The 18,757-nt window shown below is 40.8% G+C and overlaps 1 protein-coding gene across 1 annotated transcript in view; it reads left to right on the top strand.

The window, feature by feature from the left end:
* The window catches only part of LOC132817324 (contactin-associated protein-like 5), a 1,293,865-nt gene that overhangs the window by 1,232,801 nt on the left and 42,307 nt on the right, over positions 1–18,757 (top strand). The window contains exon 22 of the mRNA XM_060827734.1: positions 4,697–4,915. Coding sequence (XP_060683717.1) covers positions 4,697–4,915 — 219 coding nt within the window. The remainder of the gene's footprint in view (positions 1–4,696; positions 4,916–18,757) is intronic.

Raw genomic sequence — 18,757 nt, 5'->3', positions numbered from 1 at the left:
TGGGGTGAGTAGCCAAGGTCTAGATTAGAGTGGTGCAGAAAAGCACAGCAGCTCAGGCAGATTCCTGATGAAGTCGATTTTCGATTCCCGAAACGTCAATTTTCCTGCTCCTTGTGTGCTGCCTGAGCTGCTGTGCTTTTCCAGCATCACTCTAATCTAGGCTCTGATCTCCAGCATCTGCAGTCCTCACTTTCGCCTGAATAGCCAAGGTGTTTTTCTTCCGGTGCTAAGACAAAAATTAGAAGGTATAGATTTAAAGTCAGAGGAGAAAGATTTAAAAAGAACCTGAGGGGTAATTTTTGTTTTTTGTTTGTATGCAATAAGTTGCCAGAGGAAATGGTGGAGGCTGGTAGAATTATAACATTTAAAAGGCATCTGGATGGGTACATAAATAGGAAGGGCTTAGAGGGATATAGGCCAAATACTGGCAAATGGACAAGGTCAGATTGAGATGTCTGGTCAAGGTGGACCAGTTGGACTGAAGGGTTTGTTTCTGTGCTGTATGATCAAGCTTGTGGTCGCAGTCAAAGAGTTGGAGTTAGGGAACCTCTTAAAGAGGCAAGCTAGCAAGAGGTCTGAGGGCATGTACGAAGGCATTCCAGAGCTTGGAGCCCATGTGATTGAAGGCATGGACATCAAAGGTGGAGTGGTCATGATTGAAAAAAAACACAAGGGGTCAGAATTAGAAGAGAGTTGTATGTTTGGAGGCAATTACAGCAATAGAGGTGTTGGGCTTTAGAGGAATTTGAAACCCAGGTGAGAATGTTAACATGCTTCACTGAGAGTTTTTTTTTAAAATTTGACTTTAGAACAAAGCTGATCTTGCCAAAGTATAAATTCTGCACCCGTACTTTCCTTTTTCAGTTGAAAACTTTTCTGTCCAAGTGTTGCTCTTTTAATCAAAAATGTTTTGCAATCTGCATTTAAATTAAGGACGGGCAGTCACTCTGCACTAGTTCTACTCAGGGAATTTTCATTGGGCTACATGGACCAATATTGCTGGTGTTTTCATCATAGGGAGCTGATCATGGAGGGCATGATAATGACTGATCTGCAACATTCAGTAGACACAGCATGGTTTCTTGCCTTATTCTTTCCCATCCATCATTTAAATAGTTTTTTTTGTTAAAAGTAGCAGATTGCCATGTCATTCAGAAGTACAATAATGAAAAAGAATCAGATATTCAGTACTGACGTATGATAAAAATACAAAAGAATTTTGTCTGGCTAATGTTCCTTCAAAGTAACCTTCAATGGCTTAGTTCACAGTCACATGTCTCCATATATTTCTATCAGGATTAAGTCATAATTATGTTAAAGGTGCTGCATCACCAGGTATCCTCTGGGGAGAACAAAGATTACTTTTTTATGCACATAAAACCCACTTTGAGATTATTCTGAATGTACTGTATTGTTCAGAATGATAATGACGTCAATTGCTTTAAAGATTTTAGATAGAAAGTAGCAAAAGATGAATATCAAGAAATGTGCACAGACAAATTGGCCCACTCAGCTCCTCCAGCATGCTCTGCCACTCAATAAGATCATGGCTAATCTGATTACTCAGTATTCCAACCCAAAAATGACCCTTAATGTGATACCTTGTCAAATGTCTCTGGAAATCATTCCACAAGTTCCCCTTGTGTGCTCATTATATCAAATGTTACTGTGTGAAAGAGAATTCATAGGATAAGGGGTAACATATCAGTGTAGATAGGGGATTAGTTGTCTAGCGTTGAAGAGAGTAGACTTAATGGGGTGATTTTTAGTTTGCAACATGCGATGAATGGGGTACCAAACAGATAGGACATCAACCAAGCACCATTAATATTAATGACTTAGAAGAAGGGACCAAAGCTTTGATATAGGTCAGCAGGAAATTTACAAAGAGTATGTAAGAAGTGCATAAAGGGATATGGATAGGTTAAATTAGTATGCAGAAAATTGCTAGATGGAGTGCAATGTTGGAAAAGATACATGTGCACTTTTCATGGACAATATAGAAATAGCACTACTATTGAAATGGAGAGAAATTGTCGAATTCCGAGAGATCTGAATGTCTTCGTTTATGAATTGCATAAAGCCAGTATGTCGGTACAGCAAGTAATTCAGAGGGCAAATGGAATGTTGTTGTTTATTGCAAGAGCAATGCAGGATAAAAGGAGTGATATTGTTCAGCAGTTGCTAGGTGCATGGGTGAGGCCACATTTGGGTGTTCCTATTTACATATATAACATATATAAATATGTTAAAAACTGAAAGAACCGCAGAAGCTATAAATCATAAACAAAAGCAGAAACTGCTGGAAAAGCTCAGCAGGTCTTTCAGTATCCGTGGAGGGGTTGAGCGTTTTGAGTCCAGTGACCCTTCCTCAGAACTGAAAGTTTCCGAGTTGTTCAATTTATAAGCAGTACAGAAAAGTTTCGATCAACTGATGCCTGGCATGGGATATGATCTTCAGCGAAAAGCTTGGTCAGGCTGGACTTTGACATGTTGATGCTTAGATTACTTACAGTGTGGAAACAAGCCCTTCGGCCCAACAAGTCCACACTGACCCACCGAAGCGCAACCTACCCATACCCCTAACCTAACACTACGGGCAATTTAGCATGGCCAATTCACCTAACCCGCACATCTTTGGACTGTGGGAGGAAACCGGAGCACACCCACGCAGACACGGGGAGAACATGCAAACTCCACACAGTCAGTCACCTGAGGCAGGAATTGAACCCGGGTCTCTGGCACTGTGAGGCAGCAGTGCTAACCACTGTGCCACCGTGCCGCCCACTATGACGGAGAGGTACTCTCAATGACAGATGTAAAATCATGAGAAGACTTATCGGGTAGATCCTGAAACAATGTTTTTTTGCTTCTGTGGGACAGACTGGAACTAGGGGATACAGTTTATAACTAAGAAGAGATCTTCCATTTATGATGAAGAGGAGAGGGCCTATGAGGGTCATTAGTCTGCAGAATTCTTTTCCCCAGAGAGATTGAAGGCAGGATCATTGAATATTTTAAAACAGTGTTTAAAAGATTTTTGACTGAGAAGGGAGTAAGAGATTATCAGGACTAAATGAAGATGTGAGAATGAGGCCTCAATAAGACCAGTTATGACCTTTTTGAATAGCTCAGCAGATTCAAGGGGTCAAGGGGCATACTCTGCTGCCAATTCATTGGCTAAAACATAGAAACTGATGATGTGCTCCCTGACAAAGTAGCTGAAGGCCTAGATGTGAAACAGGAGGAGTGAAGAATATACATGAAGAGCTGGTTGGGAGATACCAGTGCAGGACCAGAAAGTGAAGCCTTTGAAGATGATCAACATTGATTAGATGAACATGCATGCCTAGAATGACTCTTATCAATTTTTTTAGATGCACCACAGAAAACATCCTGTCCGGATGCATCACTGCTTGGTATGTCAACTGCTCTGCCCAAAATCACAAGAAATTACAGCCCAGTCCAACACGCAAACCAGCCTTTCATCTATTTACTCTATCTGTACTTCTCCCTGTGACAGGAAAGCAGCCAACATAATCAAAAATCCCTCCCCCTCCAATTATATTCTCTTCCACCCTCTTTCAATAGTCAAGAACAGCTTCTTCCCTTCTGTTATCAGAAGTCTGAATGGACCTCAAGTATATTAGAGTTGATCTTTCTCTGCACCTTCTTTGTAGTTGTAACACTATGTTTTGCAACCTGTTCTATCACACTGCTGTACATATGTATGGTATGATTTGTGTGGATAGCATGCAAAGCAATACATTTCACTGCATCGCACTGCATATGACAATGATAAATCCAATCAAGTCAAACCACACCAGTACAACCCCATATAACTGGACAACATAAAAGCTAATTTATGCAAAAAGGAGGGGAGTTGATAAGATTTCCACACTGTAACATTACATAATTAAAGTAAAATTTTATCAACATTTGAGTGAACTACTTGACAATGTTCTGAGACTTGTCACTCTGTAAGGCCAATGTAAGTGACAGGTTAGAATGATATAACTATAGGAACTGAGGCATCTAAGACTATCGCATTGGGTAGGATCTTTCACTACCATTCACTGTCCGGCCTCCAGTTTAGATCGCTCTAGTTCCAGAAAAACACAAGGTGCTGTCAAAGGTTTGGATTCAGGCAAAGAATCTCCAGAGAAAACTGCACTTTCGTCAGTCATCAAAAAAGAAACGCGATAATTAAGAAAGAAAGAAAGGTTTGCTTTTATATTGTGCCTTTCCCAACTTCAGAACATGTCAAAGTGTTTTACACCTTGGGAAGTACATTCTAAGCTTAGCTCTAAGAAATGCTGCAGCCATGTTGTAAGCCCCCAGGGTAGCAATATAATAATGATCAGATCGTCTGTTTAAGCCATGTCGGTTCAGACATAGAGATTGGCCAGGACACTGATGAATGCCACCTCAAATCTACTTCAGAATGTTACCATTCTTTTTTTTTGAAAAGGTAAAATACTGAGGATGCCAGAGATCTGAAATAAAAACAGAAAGTGCTGGAGAAACTCAGCAGGTCTAACAGCACAGCTGGAGGGAGAAACAGAGTTAACATTTCAAATCCAGTATCCTCCTTTTGTGGAGATGAGGCATATTAGACTCAACATTAATGCTGTTGTACATCTTCTGCTGAATACATTCCATGTTATGTGTATCTTGTATTGTTAATCATTTGCAGACACTGGCAATCTCGACCAGGAGGTTGTGAATGCGAACGTACAGGGTTTTGTTGGCTGCCTGTCGTCAGTTCAGTTTAACTGGATCGCACCATTAAAGGAGGGATTGCGCCACTTTAGCTCTGCCCCAGTGACTGTGAAAGGAGACTTGATTGAATCTGACTGTCGTTCTTCAGTGATGACCGAACCAGTCGCCATGACCACCACACTCTCATTCACAGGTACTTCAGTTTTAAAATACTTAGGGGAAGCCGGATACACATGCAAGGGGGAGAGGGAATAGAATGCTTTGCTGAGAAGTGTGATGAATTAGGTTGTGAGGAAGCATAAGCAAGTGAAACATAAACACTAGCATTGGACAGCTAAGCCAAACAGCCTTCTTTTGCTCTGTGAAATTCTACAGTACATCTACTATGTGTTAAATGTTTCAGACATCATTTTATTTCATTCACCTTTAGTCAAATGTGTCAAATGTGTCAAGACTTAATGTGTCTAAACGTGACTCGGGGCGGCGAGTTTTAACAAGGTTAAGTGTAGTCATCATTACCCTGGAGTTCTCTTATCACTCGAGTTACTGAAGCACAGTAAGTCAGCACCAAAGGAAAAGCAAAAATGCAGTAAAGTCAATTCCTGACTGTCGACTGCCAATGAAAGGCAAGGAAATGCATGGATTAGCAGAAGAAGTACATTAGGAGGACACTATTAGAGATTGGACACAGCTTTGCAAATACTACAGTCACTTGATAATGTTAATGGGTGCCAATTGGTCAACAGGATGAAGAAATGGAGGAAAAGTGAGATAGATTTATTGAACAAGTATTAATTTCATGTTGAGGCAAAGACAGAATATAACAGGGGAGATTTAGTGGTGGTGTGTATGCAATCAGGCACTTCTGTAGGTGTGACTTTTTCCATCCGAGCTCCAGACACAGAGGAGAAGCTGGTTTGGCTTTCGCTGAGAATCATAGCAAGAATAAATAGCTGTCATGGATTTTATCATCTAATTGAGAAAACAAAGGAAGTAATATATTGAATGGAAGTTGAGGAGTTATTCTGTTCTGCTGAGGACGGTGGGAACTGAAAGTCACGGTCTAAAAATATGATGGTATTCCAAATCCAATTGCATGTGCACTTGAAGTACGATGACTTACTTGACTATTCACCAGAAACAGGAAGGTGGAATCAGGTTGGATCACTTTCCTGGCCCACACCCACAAGTTGTGCTGAATGGCCTGCTTCCGTGTTTCTGAAAAATGCTTTGCAAGCTTGGTTTTATTCCTCACATGTAATCGGTATAAATGAGTGAATGACTCATTGACATTTCTCAGATTATCTCAGTATCAACAATGTCTTTGAGGGACAATTCAAAATAAAAATAATGAGCAAGATCCGAGCAGACAGATGCAATGTTAACTCAGAGAGAGGAACTATGATTAATTAAGCAGTTTTCATTATTAGTCAGTGAAGTTGAAAGAGGAGGGTCAAGAAAATTGAGAAAACTGAAAAGGAACAATACAGCAACAAAATAACTTTAGACGAAATGACATCTGAAAGATAAAATGGATCTCAAGCCAGGTGGCAGAATGTGTACATGGATGCAATTCCTTTTCTTGATTGTAGATTTATTTACAGGATACAGAGTTATATATAATCTGCCTCATTACTGTACTAATTTACCCAGTAATCCTCGCTGTACTCAATTGGTAAACATTTAATTAAAGCCAATTAGATCAAATTTAGCCAAATTAAAAGATAAATGGCCAACAAGAGTCCAATGTTTAAAGCACATTTGTAGCAAAATTAAAATGGAGTTTTGAGTGGTTACGCTGTAACCCCAGTGGTATTCTCTGATCAGGGAAGCCTGCAAGTGTTCCAATAGACACTATGTGATCCCCCTCTGAGGATACCTGATTGTGGGCACAGCCACAGAAGAGAGGCAGGTAGTCAGATCTAATGACTCCCTTCTTAGCTCATTGCATGAACCTGTTCACAGGAGCAGAGTAACAAGGACCTCCTCTGAATTGCCCACCCTCTCTGCACCAAGTGACCAAAGATCAAGACCATGAGTCTGAAGTTCAACTAAACCTGAGGAGCAGCCCCCTTAAAAAAAATTAAAGGTGGACTTCAACTTTACACACCTGGCAATGTATGTGGAATACAGGCTCCTCAAGGTCACAAAAAAAATAGAGGAGCCTGTGGATCAACTTAAATGTTTCTTACCTGAGACTACTGTATGCAACAACTTCCACACCAAACTCCAACTATTTAAGGAGAGAACTCCTCCAGAGAGCCTCCCAGAAAGGACTCTCTTGACTTCTGAAAGGCAAGAAGGCAGTCCATTTTTATATGTGCTCAAGATACTTTATCAACACTCTGTATCTGTTTACCCCGAACACTACAATTAATGTTACATTAATGCCACAGGTTTTGTTATAACTATGGGCTTGCTCTTCCACATCTAACCCAGAGTGAGCAATACAGATCATGACTTTACATCAGTATAAAACCATTGCACAAGCATTCAATACCTTGCACTCTCACTATTGGCCAGTGTCAGTGTGGTTTCCAAGGACCCTCATGTCCAGCGTACATCCACAAATTATCCACAGCTTGAAATACTGTGTTTGTAAAGGACAATAACATTATGGAGACACCTAGCAGAAAAGGAAACTCTGGACTCAGCTGTGTCCAAACAAGTAAGAAAATAGATTTTGAAGATGTCAAGCAAAATCTTCTAGTGTTCTCCTTCAATATTTTATGCAAATTGTATGGAATTAACTATGTCATATATTTTCTTTTGCAATTATAGAGTATATAAAAGTTGAAAAGAAAGCCTGAAGTATTATATAGAGATTTCAATTTCAAGGGTATCCAAACATTTTAAATGAAATTATGCTCATGCTGTGTTAAAGGTGCCATTCCAAGACATAATAGGTTTTATGAGTACTGGAGTCATACTCATAAAAATAGCATGAAATGCATTGTAGTTTAATGAATTATTTTAAACACCATTATTTACAAAAAAATTAAACTGAATGGTAATATTTAAGGAATCCACTTCTTTGAATGCTAAGAATGTTCTGAAATTTTAATTCGCCCATAATTTCGATATCGTGTTCTGATTGAACCTTGTGTGTACTTTCCTTTGTTGCATTTTCATCAGATTTTCAACTTGAAGCCCATTCAGGAACTCCTGTATAGCAGCAACCAGTGACTCTGAGAAATTGCAAGTCTCTAAAGCCTTGTATTTTTATTCATTCATTTACATAGGTGGAATTGCAAGATCTGCAGGCTTCCGATATTGTAACCAGCTCTCTTTAAACTCTTTACCATTGTCATTGAATATTACTGTAAACTTTGTCTTGCACATGTACATGTAATGAATCAAAACTGGTACAGGCTTTTCAAATATTAATTTGGTTAGACAGAATCTGAGTATTGCTGAGAAAAGAGTCGAGAGTGTGGTGCTGGAAAAGCACAGCAGGTCAGGCAGTATCCGAGGAGCCGAAAAATCGATGTTTCGGGCAAGAGCCCTTCATTCTGGCTTATGCCCGAAACATTGACTCTCCTGTGTTTTTCCAGCCCCACACTCTTGACCCTGATCTCCAGCATCTGCAGTCCTCACTTTGACCTCTTGCTGAGAAAAGATACATCTTGAGAAGCTGTTTGTCTTACAATTTGCAAGAATACCACTGTAAAATTGAACAATATTTCATACTCTAATGAGAGGAGAGTGCTGATTAGTTGGCGTGTGGACTGTGATTGGCAGAGGCATTACAATGTTTCTTCATACCACAAGGGAACAGCTTGAGCTAGGCCAGAAGGATCGGGGCAAAAAAGATCAATTGCTTTCATTGTTTACAGAATTTTACGATGTCTCTGCATTATTGCACCTCAGATTCTGCATCTGGTTACCTTTGTACCTAAGATGGCACCACAAATGATGACTTGTAAACATTTCACTATTCCCACGGGAGTACACGTGACAGTCAACCTAATTTAATGATGGTAAAGTTCACGTTAGTAACATGCTGTGAGATCTGGGAGTGAAGAAGGATAAGCCACTATGGACATATGACAAGAATCTGAAATGAGCTTATACTTCATGTATGCAGTTTTTGAATGTACCACTTTCTTCACTTAACTAAACATTCACTTAACTAAACTACTTTGACGAAGTGCAATTGTTGACCCAACTTATTGAAATTAGTTACAGCATTTCCCGTTACTGATCGTGTATCAAACAAAATCAAAACTTCTGATTAATATCTGACAAAGTAAAATTTCACTTTAAAAATGTTACTGTAACAAATGACTAAAAAACTATTAGCTAAACACCATTTGTGTAGGGAAATGACACATTAAACAACAGAAGGGAAACATCCCCTTATCTCACATGTTTCAGAAATATAGTCCTATAGAATACCCACCTCAATGTTTTCCCATTTCTCTGAATGATAACTTTGATCAAAAATCTCCAGGTGCTTCCCTCAGCTTTTGGAAAGTTTCTCAAATTCATTGCCAGCAGTAAGGCCTACTCTAGTGGAACAGGTTTAATTGGAAGCACTACCTTTCGGAGCGCTGCTCCTTCAACAAGTGTTGTGTGATTTTTAACTTTGTACACCCCAGTCCAACACCGGCATCTCCAAATCAGACTCTAGTGGCTCGCTTTTCCTGTTCACCAGTCCAGGCCAAATCCCATGATTCTCCCCAAAGGTTTAGTGCCAATGGGTCTATCCATCGTTAGTGTGGCTGGCCTTGTCTTTTGTTCCTGAGTGCAAAATAAGCTGGTTTCTTGCTCAGCCCGTTCATCTTCTTAGCCAGGCTTGTTGTTAGGCAGAGTTTGAAACCATAATATAACCCCTTTCTATTGTGTTAAACATAAGCTCAGGTGGCACTGTTTGGGAAGTGCATGGGTGTTATTCCTGGAATTCTGATGCACTCACCTCATAACACGACAAGAAAAACTTTCTCTCCCAATGTTTTTTTCCAATCTTTTCTGACTGCAGAATTTTGACATGCCATAGAGATTAAAATAGGAGAAGGTGAGGACTGCAGATGCTGGAGAGCTGGAATTGAAAAATGTGGTGCTAAAAAGCACAGCTGGTCAGGCAGTATCCGAGGAGCAGGAGAGACGATGTTTCGGGCATAAGCCCTTCATCAGGAATGTGGATGGATAAGGGTCTGAGAGATAAAACGGAGGGTCGGGGTAGGTTTAGGGGGAAGGTAGCGGGGAAGTTGATAGGTGGATGCAAGTGGGGGGGGTAATTGTGGTAAGTCAGTGGGGAAGGTGGAGCGGATAGATGGGAAGGAAGATGGACAGGTCAAGAGAAGAACATCTCTGGGACACCAACTCGCAGAGTGTTTCAGGGAACATCTCTGGGACACACACACACCAAACAACCTCACTGCCCTATGGTCAACCACTTCAACTCCCCCTTCCATTCCCCCAAGGGCATACAAGTCTAGGCCCTCCTCCACCACCAAATCCAAGCCACCCAACAACTGGAGGAAGAACACCTCACCTTAAACCACATGGCATTAACATCGACTTCACTCGTTTCCAAATCTCTCCTCTCCTCACCTCATTCCAAATCCAACCCTCCAACTCGGCGCCACTGTCTAGACCTGTCCCATCTGTCCATCTTCCTACCCACGTATCTGCTCCACTCTCACCACTGACCTATCATAATTAATCCCCCCACCCGCATCCACCTATCACTACCCCAGCAACCTGTCACCCACCCCCACCCTCCAAACTCCTATTTATCTCTCAGCCCCCTTCCACCAGCCAATTTTCCACCCCCTCCCCACCTCCATTCCTGATGAAGGGTTTATGCCAAAGTGTTGACTTTCCTGCTCCTCTGATGCTGCCTGACCTGCTGTGCTTTTACAGCAACATGGAGATTAGAATGTCTGAATAATGACCCCACATAAGAACTCAAGGTGACCTTAAAATGAAAGCAGAATGATCCACTGAAGCTCCATCTGTTTTAATGCATGAAGCTGCTACACATTTACAGCTGCATTTTCTCCTTGATAAGTTTTTGTTCACGACATGAATTCCTGAAATGATCAAGGCTTTTTCAGCTCATTATTAGTCCAAGCATTTAAGATGCCATGATTCCAGCTGATGTTATTATTGGACAGGTCAGTACGGGACTGAAATCTGGTTAAATAGATCACATTTTGTTTTGTTTTGGTTTGACCAAGGTGGTCTCTCACGACAACACAAACACGCAGCGTTGTAGGTTTTGTTTTAATAATAAAACATCAAAAGAAATGAAGCTAAAATAAGTCTGTTTTCTATCCCACAAATATCAAATTGTCTTGAACACACAGTATAATCCCATGAATTCTAAGACACCTTTTAAGCAATTCCAATCAAAGAAAAATTAAACCCCTTTTACAATACCCAGTACCAACACTTGTAGGATACTCACACAGAATCTCTTTTTTGAATACCTCAATAGGTTTAAGATAACTGTAAATATAACTTTCCTGAAACCCCTAATAGCTTATTCCTGGAGCTACCATAAACCTAAGTTTTAAAAAACTCAGCGTCAAGTTCTTTTTAAAGTTTTATCCTAACAGTTCTGAATAGGGACTATCACTAACTTCTTATCTAAGGTTTACATTTCCTGTATTCTCGAATTTAACAATCTTCTCCCCTTCTCAGGAACACTGTTCTATACATGCAAGGACTTTATAGAACTGCCCAAAACAAAGGTAAAACTAAAACATTGACTTCTCTGTTTGAGCAATGCATATTCCCCTGAGACTTAAAAAGAATTCCTGGAGTCTATATGTTGTTAACAGGCCTTAAAACAGAAAGATTTATCCTGTTAAGTGTAAAATTCTGAAGCAAGCACAAACCCATTAGGCTGCAAAGGTAGCACTGATAAATTATTTTAAATTAAATCACCATGGCAACAGAAATACTGACAATTTAATCATAAACTTCAGTCACAGTGAAAACCCATCTAAACAGCCAATAATTCAAAACCCAAAATTGAAATATGCGTTAATATATATGTATACATGTGTGTGCATGTGTATATTTATATATATAAAATATTGAAAAATCATACATTTTATAACACAAAAGATAAAGCGTAAAGTTCATCTAATTTCCGTTACAATATTACTGTGCATCAGTTGCACAGAGGGAGTAGGTGCCTGGAATGCAGAGGTGGTAGAGGCAGGCACAGTAGATTCATTTAAGGTGCGTCTGGACAGATGCATGAGTAGGTGGGGAGCAGAGGGATACAGATGCTTAGGAATTGAGTGATAGGTTTAGACAGTGGATTTGGATTTGCTCAGGCTTGGAGGGCCGAAAGGCCTGTTCCTGGGCTGTAAATTTTCTTTGATCTTTGTTCTTTTGTTCTTATCTACAGTGGTGTTAGGAAAGGAGTTTCAGAATGATGAATAAATTCAATAATTTTGTCTCCACTGTATTATTCAAATAAGGGCATTCCAAATCAGAAAACCACTTCAAATATTTATCAATATTTGTGAAAGAAAAGTTTTTTTGAAGTCACTTGTCTGTTGACTGACAGGGAATTGTAATCTGGGCTCCAGTGTTCAATATTGATGTTTTGTTGTGAAGTAGGAGGCGATAACCTGGAGGCATTTTGTTTGACTATTAACTCAGCGACCAAGATAATGTTCTGGGGATCTGGATTCAAATCCTGCCACAGTAGATGGTGAAATTTGAATTCAACAAAAAAAGAAATCTGGAAATGCTAATGATGATTATGGAACCAATTGTTGGGAAAAACCGACCTGGTTCACAGCTGTCTTTTAGGGAAGGAAGCTGCCATCCTTACCTCATCTGGCCTACATATGATTTCAGGCCCACAGCAATGTGGTTGACTCTTAACTCCTCCCTGGGCAATTAGGGATGGGCAATAAATGCTGTCTCGTCAGTGGCACCCACATCCCATGTATGAATGATTGAAAAGGCTGTCGCATTAATTTTTCCATGTGCCATTTAAAATCTGCAGATTTCCTTTAAATTTCCTTCCTCATGCATTATACGACAGGAGGAAACTTAACACTGTCTGATGTATTCCCCAAATCAACTGAAAAATCATCACAATCGTTGTTATCAGCAGCAGAAACTTGTATTTGTACAACATGTGTAGACTCATGTTAAAATGACCGATGGCGATTGACAGCATTATTGACAAATATAATTTGACCTGAAAATGTGTTGCTGGAAAAGCGCAGCAGGTCAGGCAGCATCCAAAGAGCAGGAGAATCGACGTTTCGGGCATAAGCCCTCCTGAAGAAGGGTTTATGCCCGAAACGTCGATTCTCCTGCTCCTTGGATGCTGCCTGACTTGCTGCACTTTTCCCACAACACATTTTCAGCCCTGATCTCCAGTATCTGCAGTCCTCCCTTTCTCCTCAAATATAATTTGACATCATGTAAAATGATATTTGGACAGAGGACCAAAATCTTACACAAAGAGAGAGATTTTAAGCAAGCAGAAAAGGGAAAAGAGAGAATATTTCCAGGGAGCCAATCTCAAGGTTCAGGACCTTACCCAATGCAAGTTTAGCAGGCAACATGTGGCGTGATGAATATTAAAGATGATCAAGAAGTAAAGGCTAGAGGAGGAGGAAGTCATTTCATCAACTGAGAATTTCAAAATCGTAGCTTTGTTTGTCAGAGAGCCAAAGTAGAGCTCTAAGCACAATGGATTTCATGGGGCATTCTCACAGTATTTTGTTTTAACTTCATCCTTGTGATGCTGGCAGACCCATCCCTAATTGCCCGTGAGACAGTGGCAGTGAGTCAGTCACAGTTCAACTCCTGCAGCCCATGTGTTGTAGAGATATCCGCAGTGATTTGATTTATTATTGTCACATATAGCTAGGTACAGTGAAAAGTTTTGTTTAGTGTGCAATACAGGTGAATTGTGCATCAGGGTGATAGAACAGAGTGAGAATAGAGTGTTTAGCTGCAGGGAAGGTGCCCAACAAGCAAGTACAACATTAAATTTAAAATTTGAGAACTCCATTCAAAAGCCTGATAATAGCAGGGAAGAAGCAGTTCTTGAATCTATCGATGCGTGTTTATGCTTTTGTATCTTCAGCCCAATCGAAGAGGTTGGAATAGATTGTATTGGGGGTTCAGGTCTTTGATTATGTTGGCTGCCTTCCCAAGGCAGCGTGAAGTAGAGATGGAGCCAATGCATGGAAGGTTGGCTTGTGTGATGGACTGTGTTCACAACTCTGTGTTTCTTACAGTCCTTGGCAGGGAGGTTGCTATACCACGCTGTGATGCATCGGAATAGAATGTTTTTTTCATGGTGCATCTATAAAATTTGGTAAGAGTCTTTATGGACATGCTGAATTTCCTTGGCGTCCTGAGGAAGTAGAGGCGTTGCTGTGCTTTCTTGACTGTCACTTCACTATGGGTGGACCAGGACAGATTGTTGGTGATCATCACTCTCAGGAACATGATGTGCTTGACCATCTCCACGTCAGCTCCATTGACTTAGACTGGGCATGCCCTCCACCTTGCTTCCTGAAGTCTATGATCAGCTCTTTCGTTTTACTGAAATTGGCGGAGAGATTGTTACCCTTGCACCACGCATCCCTTTCTGGTGTTCTGTCCCATTATTGTTTGAGTTCAGGCCTACACTAGCGGATTCCTGATGAAGAGCTTATGCTCGAAACGTCAATTCTCCTGCTCCTCGGATGCTGTTTGACTGGCAGTGTGTTTTCAGCACCACACTCCCGACATTGATCTCCAGTGTATACAGTCCTCACTTTCTCCCTACAAAAGTGTTGCCAACAGTGAATTTCTAAGTGGAGTCAGGACAAAATTTGGCCACAGAATCCTGAGAAGTTGTATAGGGAGTACAGGAAGGGACTGAGTATGCAGCTTTGAGGGGCACCCAGTGTTGAAGATTGTCGTGGCAGAGGTACTGTTACCTATTCTCACTGAAGATGAGGATCCAGTTGCAGAGGGCAGAGCAGAGTCCTGGATCTCAGAGCTGAAAGTAGAGCTGCTGTCAATAAGTAGGAGCCTGCTGTAGGTATCCTTGTTCTCCAGATGTTTCAGGGATGGGAGCAGGGTCAGGAAAATGGCTTCTGCTGTGCACCTGCAAATGTTAGGATAAGAGTTTAAGGATCTTTGATGAAGTGACAATGAAGGAATATCAAGTCAGGATTGTGTAAGTTGGAGGACGACATGCAGAGAATGGTGTCACTGAAATTTGGGAGTTCAGGTGCGTAGCTTTTTAAAATGCCATGAGTAGGCACAAAAACAGCCCTTCCTGATGAAGGGCTTTTGCCCGAAACGTCGATTTTCCTGCTCCTCGGATGCTGTGCTTTTCTGATCTCAACAGAAATAGTCAAGACGACTAATGGAATGCTGGCCTTTATTTCTAAAGGCTGAAGGATAGGATTAATTTATGAAGAGAGATAAGAAAATTTAGGCTTTTGTTCACTAGAATTTAAAAAGTTAAGGGCTGATCTATCCAAGGTCTCAGGGTAGATAAAGATAAACTATTTCCACGAGTTGAAGATTTTAGAATCGGGGATATAAATAAAATTTAGGGTCTGACTGTTCAGGAAAGATGTTAGAAAGCACTTCGACATGCAAAAGGTAGTGGAGGTTTGGAACTCTCTTCCTCAAATGATTAGATTAGATTACTTACAGTGTGGAAACAGGCCCTTCGGCCCAACAAGTCCACACCGACCCTCCGAAGAGCAACCCACCCAAACACATTCCCCTACATTTACCCCTTCACCTGACACTATAGGCAATTTAGTATGGCCAACTCACCTTACCTGCACATCTTTGGACTGCCAGTGCTAAATCAGTTGTTAAATTTAAAACAGATAGAATTTTTTTTATTGAGCAAGGGTATCAAGGGATGTAAGCCCAAAGCAGTTCAGCCACAGATCAACCATGATCTAACTGAATGGCAAAAGAGGCTGGAGGGGCTGAATGGCCTATACTTGTTCCTATTTCCTGGGACTGACAACAACAGCCATCTATGCTGGTTATTACTCCCAACTTGTGGTGGGTTTTCCCCTTAATTCCCTGCAGCTGTGGTATAGATTCTCAACCAAAAACAGAAACTTGCTGGTGAAACTCAGCAAGCATCTATGGAGAGAAAGCAGAGTTGACCATTTTCAGTCCAGTGATTTCTGTTTTTATTTCAGATCTTCAGTATCCACAGTTATTTATTTTACTTTGGTATATTCTGCAAGTTGGTTACAGTGAATCATCACATATTAGGTCTCTGGTCTGTGTTGCTGACCGGGGCGAAGGTTGTAGCTATCTTGTAAGAGAGAACAAGAACAGCTCAGCAGCCCATTTAATGTCTTTCTCAATTGATATTACCTTGATGTGAGTTAACTAAGATGAAACATGCTACCTCTTCACAATTACCCATTTAATACTCCTGTTTAATGTCAAACTGGTTGCCAATGGGTTCTCATTTTGCAACCAAGTGACTTAAGATAAACAATAAACATTAACGCAGTTGTAAAAAGATAAACTTTGCAGTTTTGTGTTTCTTAGTCACTTTTTTTGAAGCAAAAAATTAGAGTGAAAATCAAACTATGTTCTCAGGTAGAGTTAATTGTGACCAAATGTTTTTTTCTTTATTGTTCCCACCCTCTTAACTCTATTATCTTAATCCATTATTAGATTAGTTTTTTTTCAATTTCCCTTTCTAATTAAATGTCCATAAAATGATAAGAAAATGTGAAAGTGATTCCAGCAATAATGAGGCTTTAAAGATTGATTTAGTACATTTCACATTTTTCCATTTTAAATGTCAAGCTTACATTTATAATGAATGTCACATTGATGCTGAAAATTATACTTCAGCAACATACATTAGCTGGACTAGTCTATCTTTGTGCATTACCTGCATAATTATGATTGCTGGAATGAGTACACCAGTAATCTTTTACCATATGACTGCTGATGTTAAATCTCAGTTATGCCATATCTGTTGAATAAAAAGTATAGTTGCAGCCTTATTGGTACTTGTTCAGTGACACATTGAAGTGCTTCAACTCTTGCATGACCCCAAATATCATTGAGAGGGGTCTCTACATATAACAATATCTGTGATCCATGCCTTATTTGTGTGTCTTTTTCTTTCAGACCACAAGTCAGAAACGCACTAGGATCTTTTCTGGGGTTTATTTTGTTTTCATTCACGGGATGTGGGTGACACTAGCGAGTTCAGGAATTGTCCATCCCTTGGGAATATGCTGGTGTTGTGCAATCTGTCTCTTGTAGGTAGGTGCTGTTAAGCAGGAAGCCCCAATATATGAAGGCAGCTTCTGATCTTCTCCCCTTGAGCGAAGAGTGGCAAAGGGAAGGATAATTCTTCCCAGGCACAGATTTTTGATTTTGTCCCTGGGTTAGGTTCACAGATACAGGCCCAGTGATCCTTAAATTTGCCGTTTCCATTTTCGGTCCAGCAGGGTTGGAAGGGAAGTGTGCACCTTGTGGCTGGGATTAGGAGTTGGGCCAGGCTCTTTCGGAGGAGTGGAGGAAACTGCCCATCTCCTGGACAGGATCCTGGGTTTGAGTGAAAAATGTAAAAGAAAAGAGTAAAACATAAACTATCCCCTCTTATCTCACCTCCTCTCTCCTCTCAGTGTCTGTGCCCTATCTTAACCAACCCATGCCTCCAAATGCCGTCTCGGCAAAAGTGAGGACTGCAGATGCTGGAAACCAGAGTTTAAATCAGAGTGTTGCTGGAAAGCACAGCAAGTCAGGCAGCATCCAAGGAGCAGGAAAATCAACAAAAGGATGATAAACAGAGAAGTAAGGCCAATTCAGGACCAAAAAGGAGATTTACACGTGGTGCCAACCCAAGACTGCAGGAAATTACAGAGAGCTATGAACAGAGAGCAGCCTGGTCCATCATGCAAACCAGCCTCCCATCCACTGACTCCATCCATACATCCTGCTGCCTTGGAAAAGCAATTGGCCCAGAGCAGAGATTCCTGGTTATCAGCGAGGCAGTGGCAGCAACGGAGCCAGGAACTGCTGGTTGTCGGGGGAGTGTGGGCTCAGCACGTGACCCTGGCATCAGCGTTGGTGAGGTGGGCCCAGCAGTGAAGAGGTGGCACCTAGAGAGTGGTAACTCCTACATTGGAGTGTCCAACACAGCTGGCAGAGAAGTGGTGCAGGAGGGGTGGAAGCACAGAAAGCTGGCTCAGAGCTCAGGGTTTTCTTTCAGCTATATCTTTTTTTTCCATTCTTAAACAATTCAAATGGTTTCGAATTGAGACAACAGTTGAAGTTCTTCACTGTATTTTATTTTATTATTCACTGTATACATTGACAATGTATCGTTCAATTCAATTCAAAAGCAGCCAACATAATTAAAGACCCCTCCCACCCTATTTATATTCTCATTCATCAGGCAAAAGATATAAAACTTTGAATATAGGTAGAAACAGATTCAAGAATAACTTCTTCCCTGATGTTATCAGACTTAGGAATGGACGTCTCATACATTAGAGTTAATCTCTCCCTGCACCTTCTTTGTCACTGCCACACTATACCTTCATTCTGTTCTATTACCCTGATGTAGTTAAGATATGCTTTGCCTGGACAATACACAAAGCAGCACTTTTCACTGTATCACAGTAAATGTGAGAATAATAAATCAAATCATATCAAATCAAGAGGCTTGGCTGAGATGTTAAATAGATGCTTTTCATTTGTCCCTGTGATGGAACACCATCTCTTGCAAGTTCCTTGCCAAGCCACTCACCATCCTGACTTGAAAATATATGGCAGTTCCTTTACTGCCACTGGGTCAAAATCCTGGATTCCCTCCCTAAGGGCATTGAGGGTCATGCAGACTGCAGCAGGTCAAAAAGACAGTTCAGCGCCAACTTCTGAGAAGGATGATAAAATGATGGTCCAGCCAATGAATCTCATGTCCCACAAATGAATACAATAGAAGCAGAAACGCCCCAGGTCATGATATTGGAGGGGGGAACTCATTCACTGGAAAGGTTCAAAATTGATTAGGATGTGGTTTTGAATAAGGTGTCAATAT

The sequence above is a fragment of the Hemiscyllium ocellatum genome, chromosome 7 (genome assembly GCF_020745735.1).
Source record: "Hemiscyllium ocellatum isolate sHemOce1 chromosome 7, sHemOce1.pat.X.cur, whole genome shotgun sequence".
NCBI classification, from domain to species: Eukaryota; Metazoa; Chordata; class Chondrichthyes; order Orectolobiformes; family Hemiscylliidae; genus Hemiscyllium; species Hemiscyllium ocellatum.
Note: the sequence above shows the minus strand (reverse complement) of the source record. Positions and strands in the feature narration are given on the sequence as shown.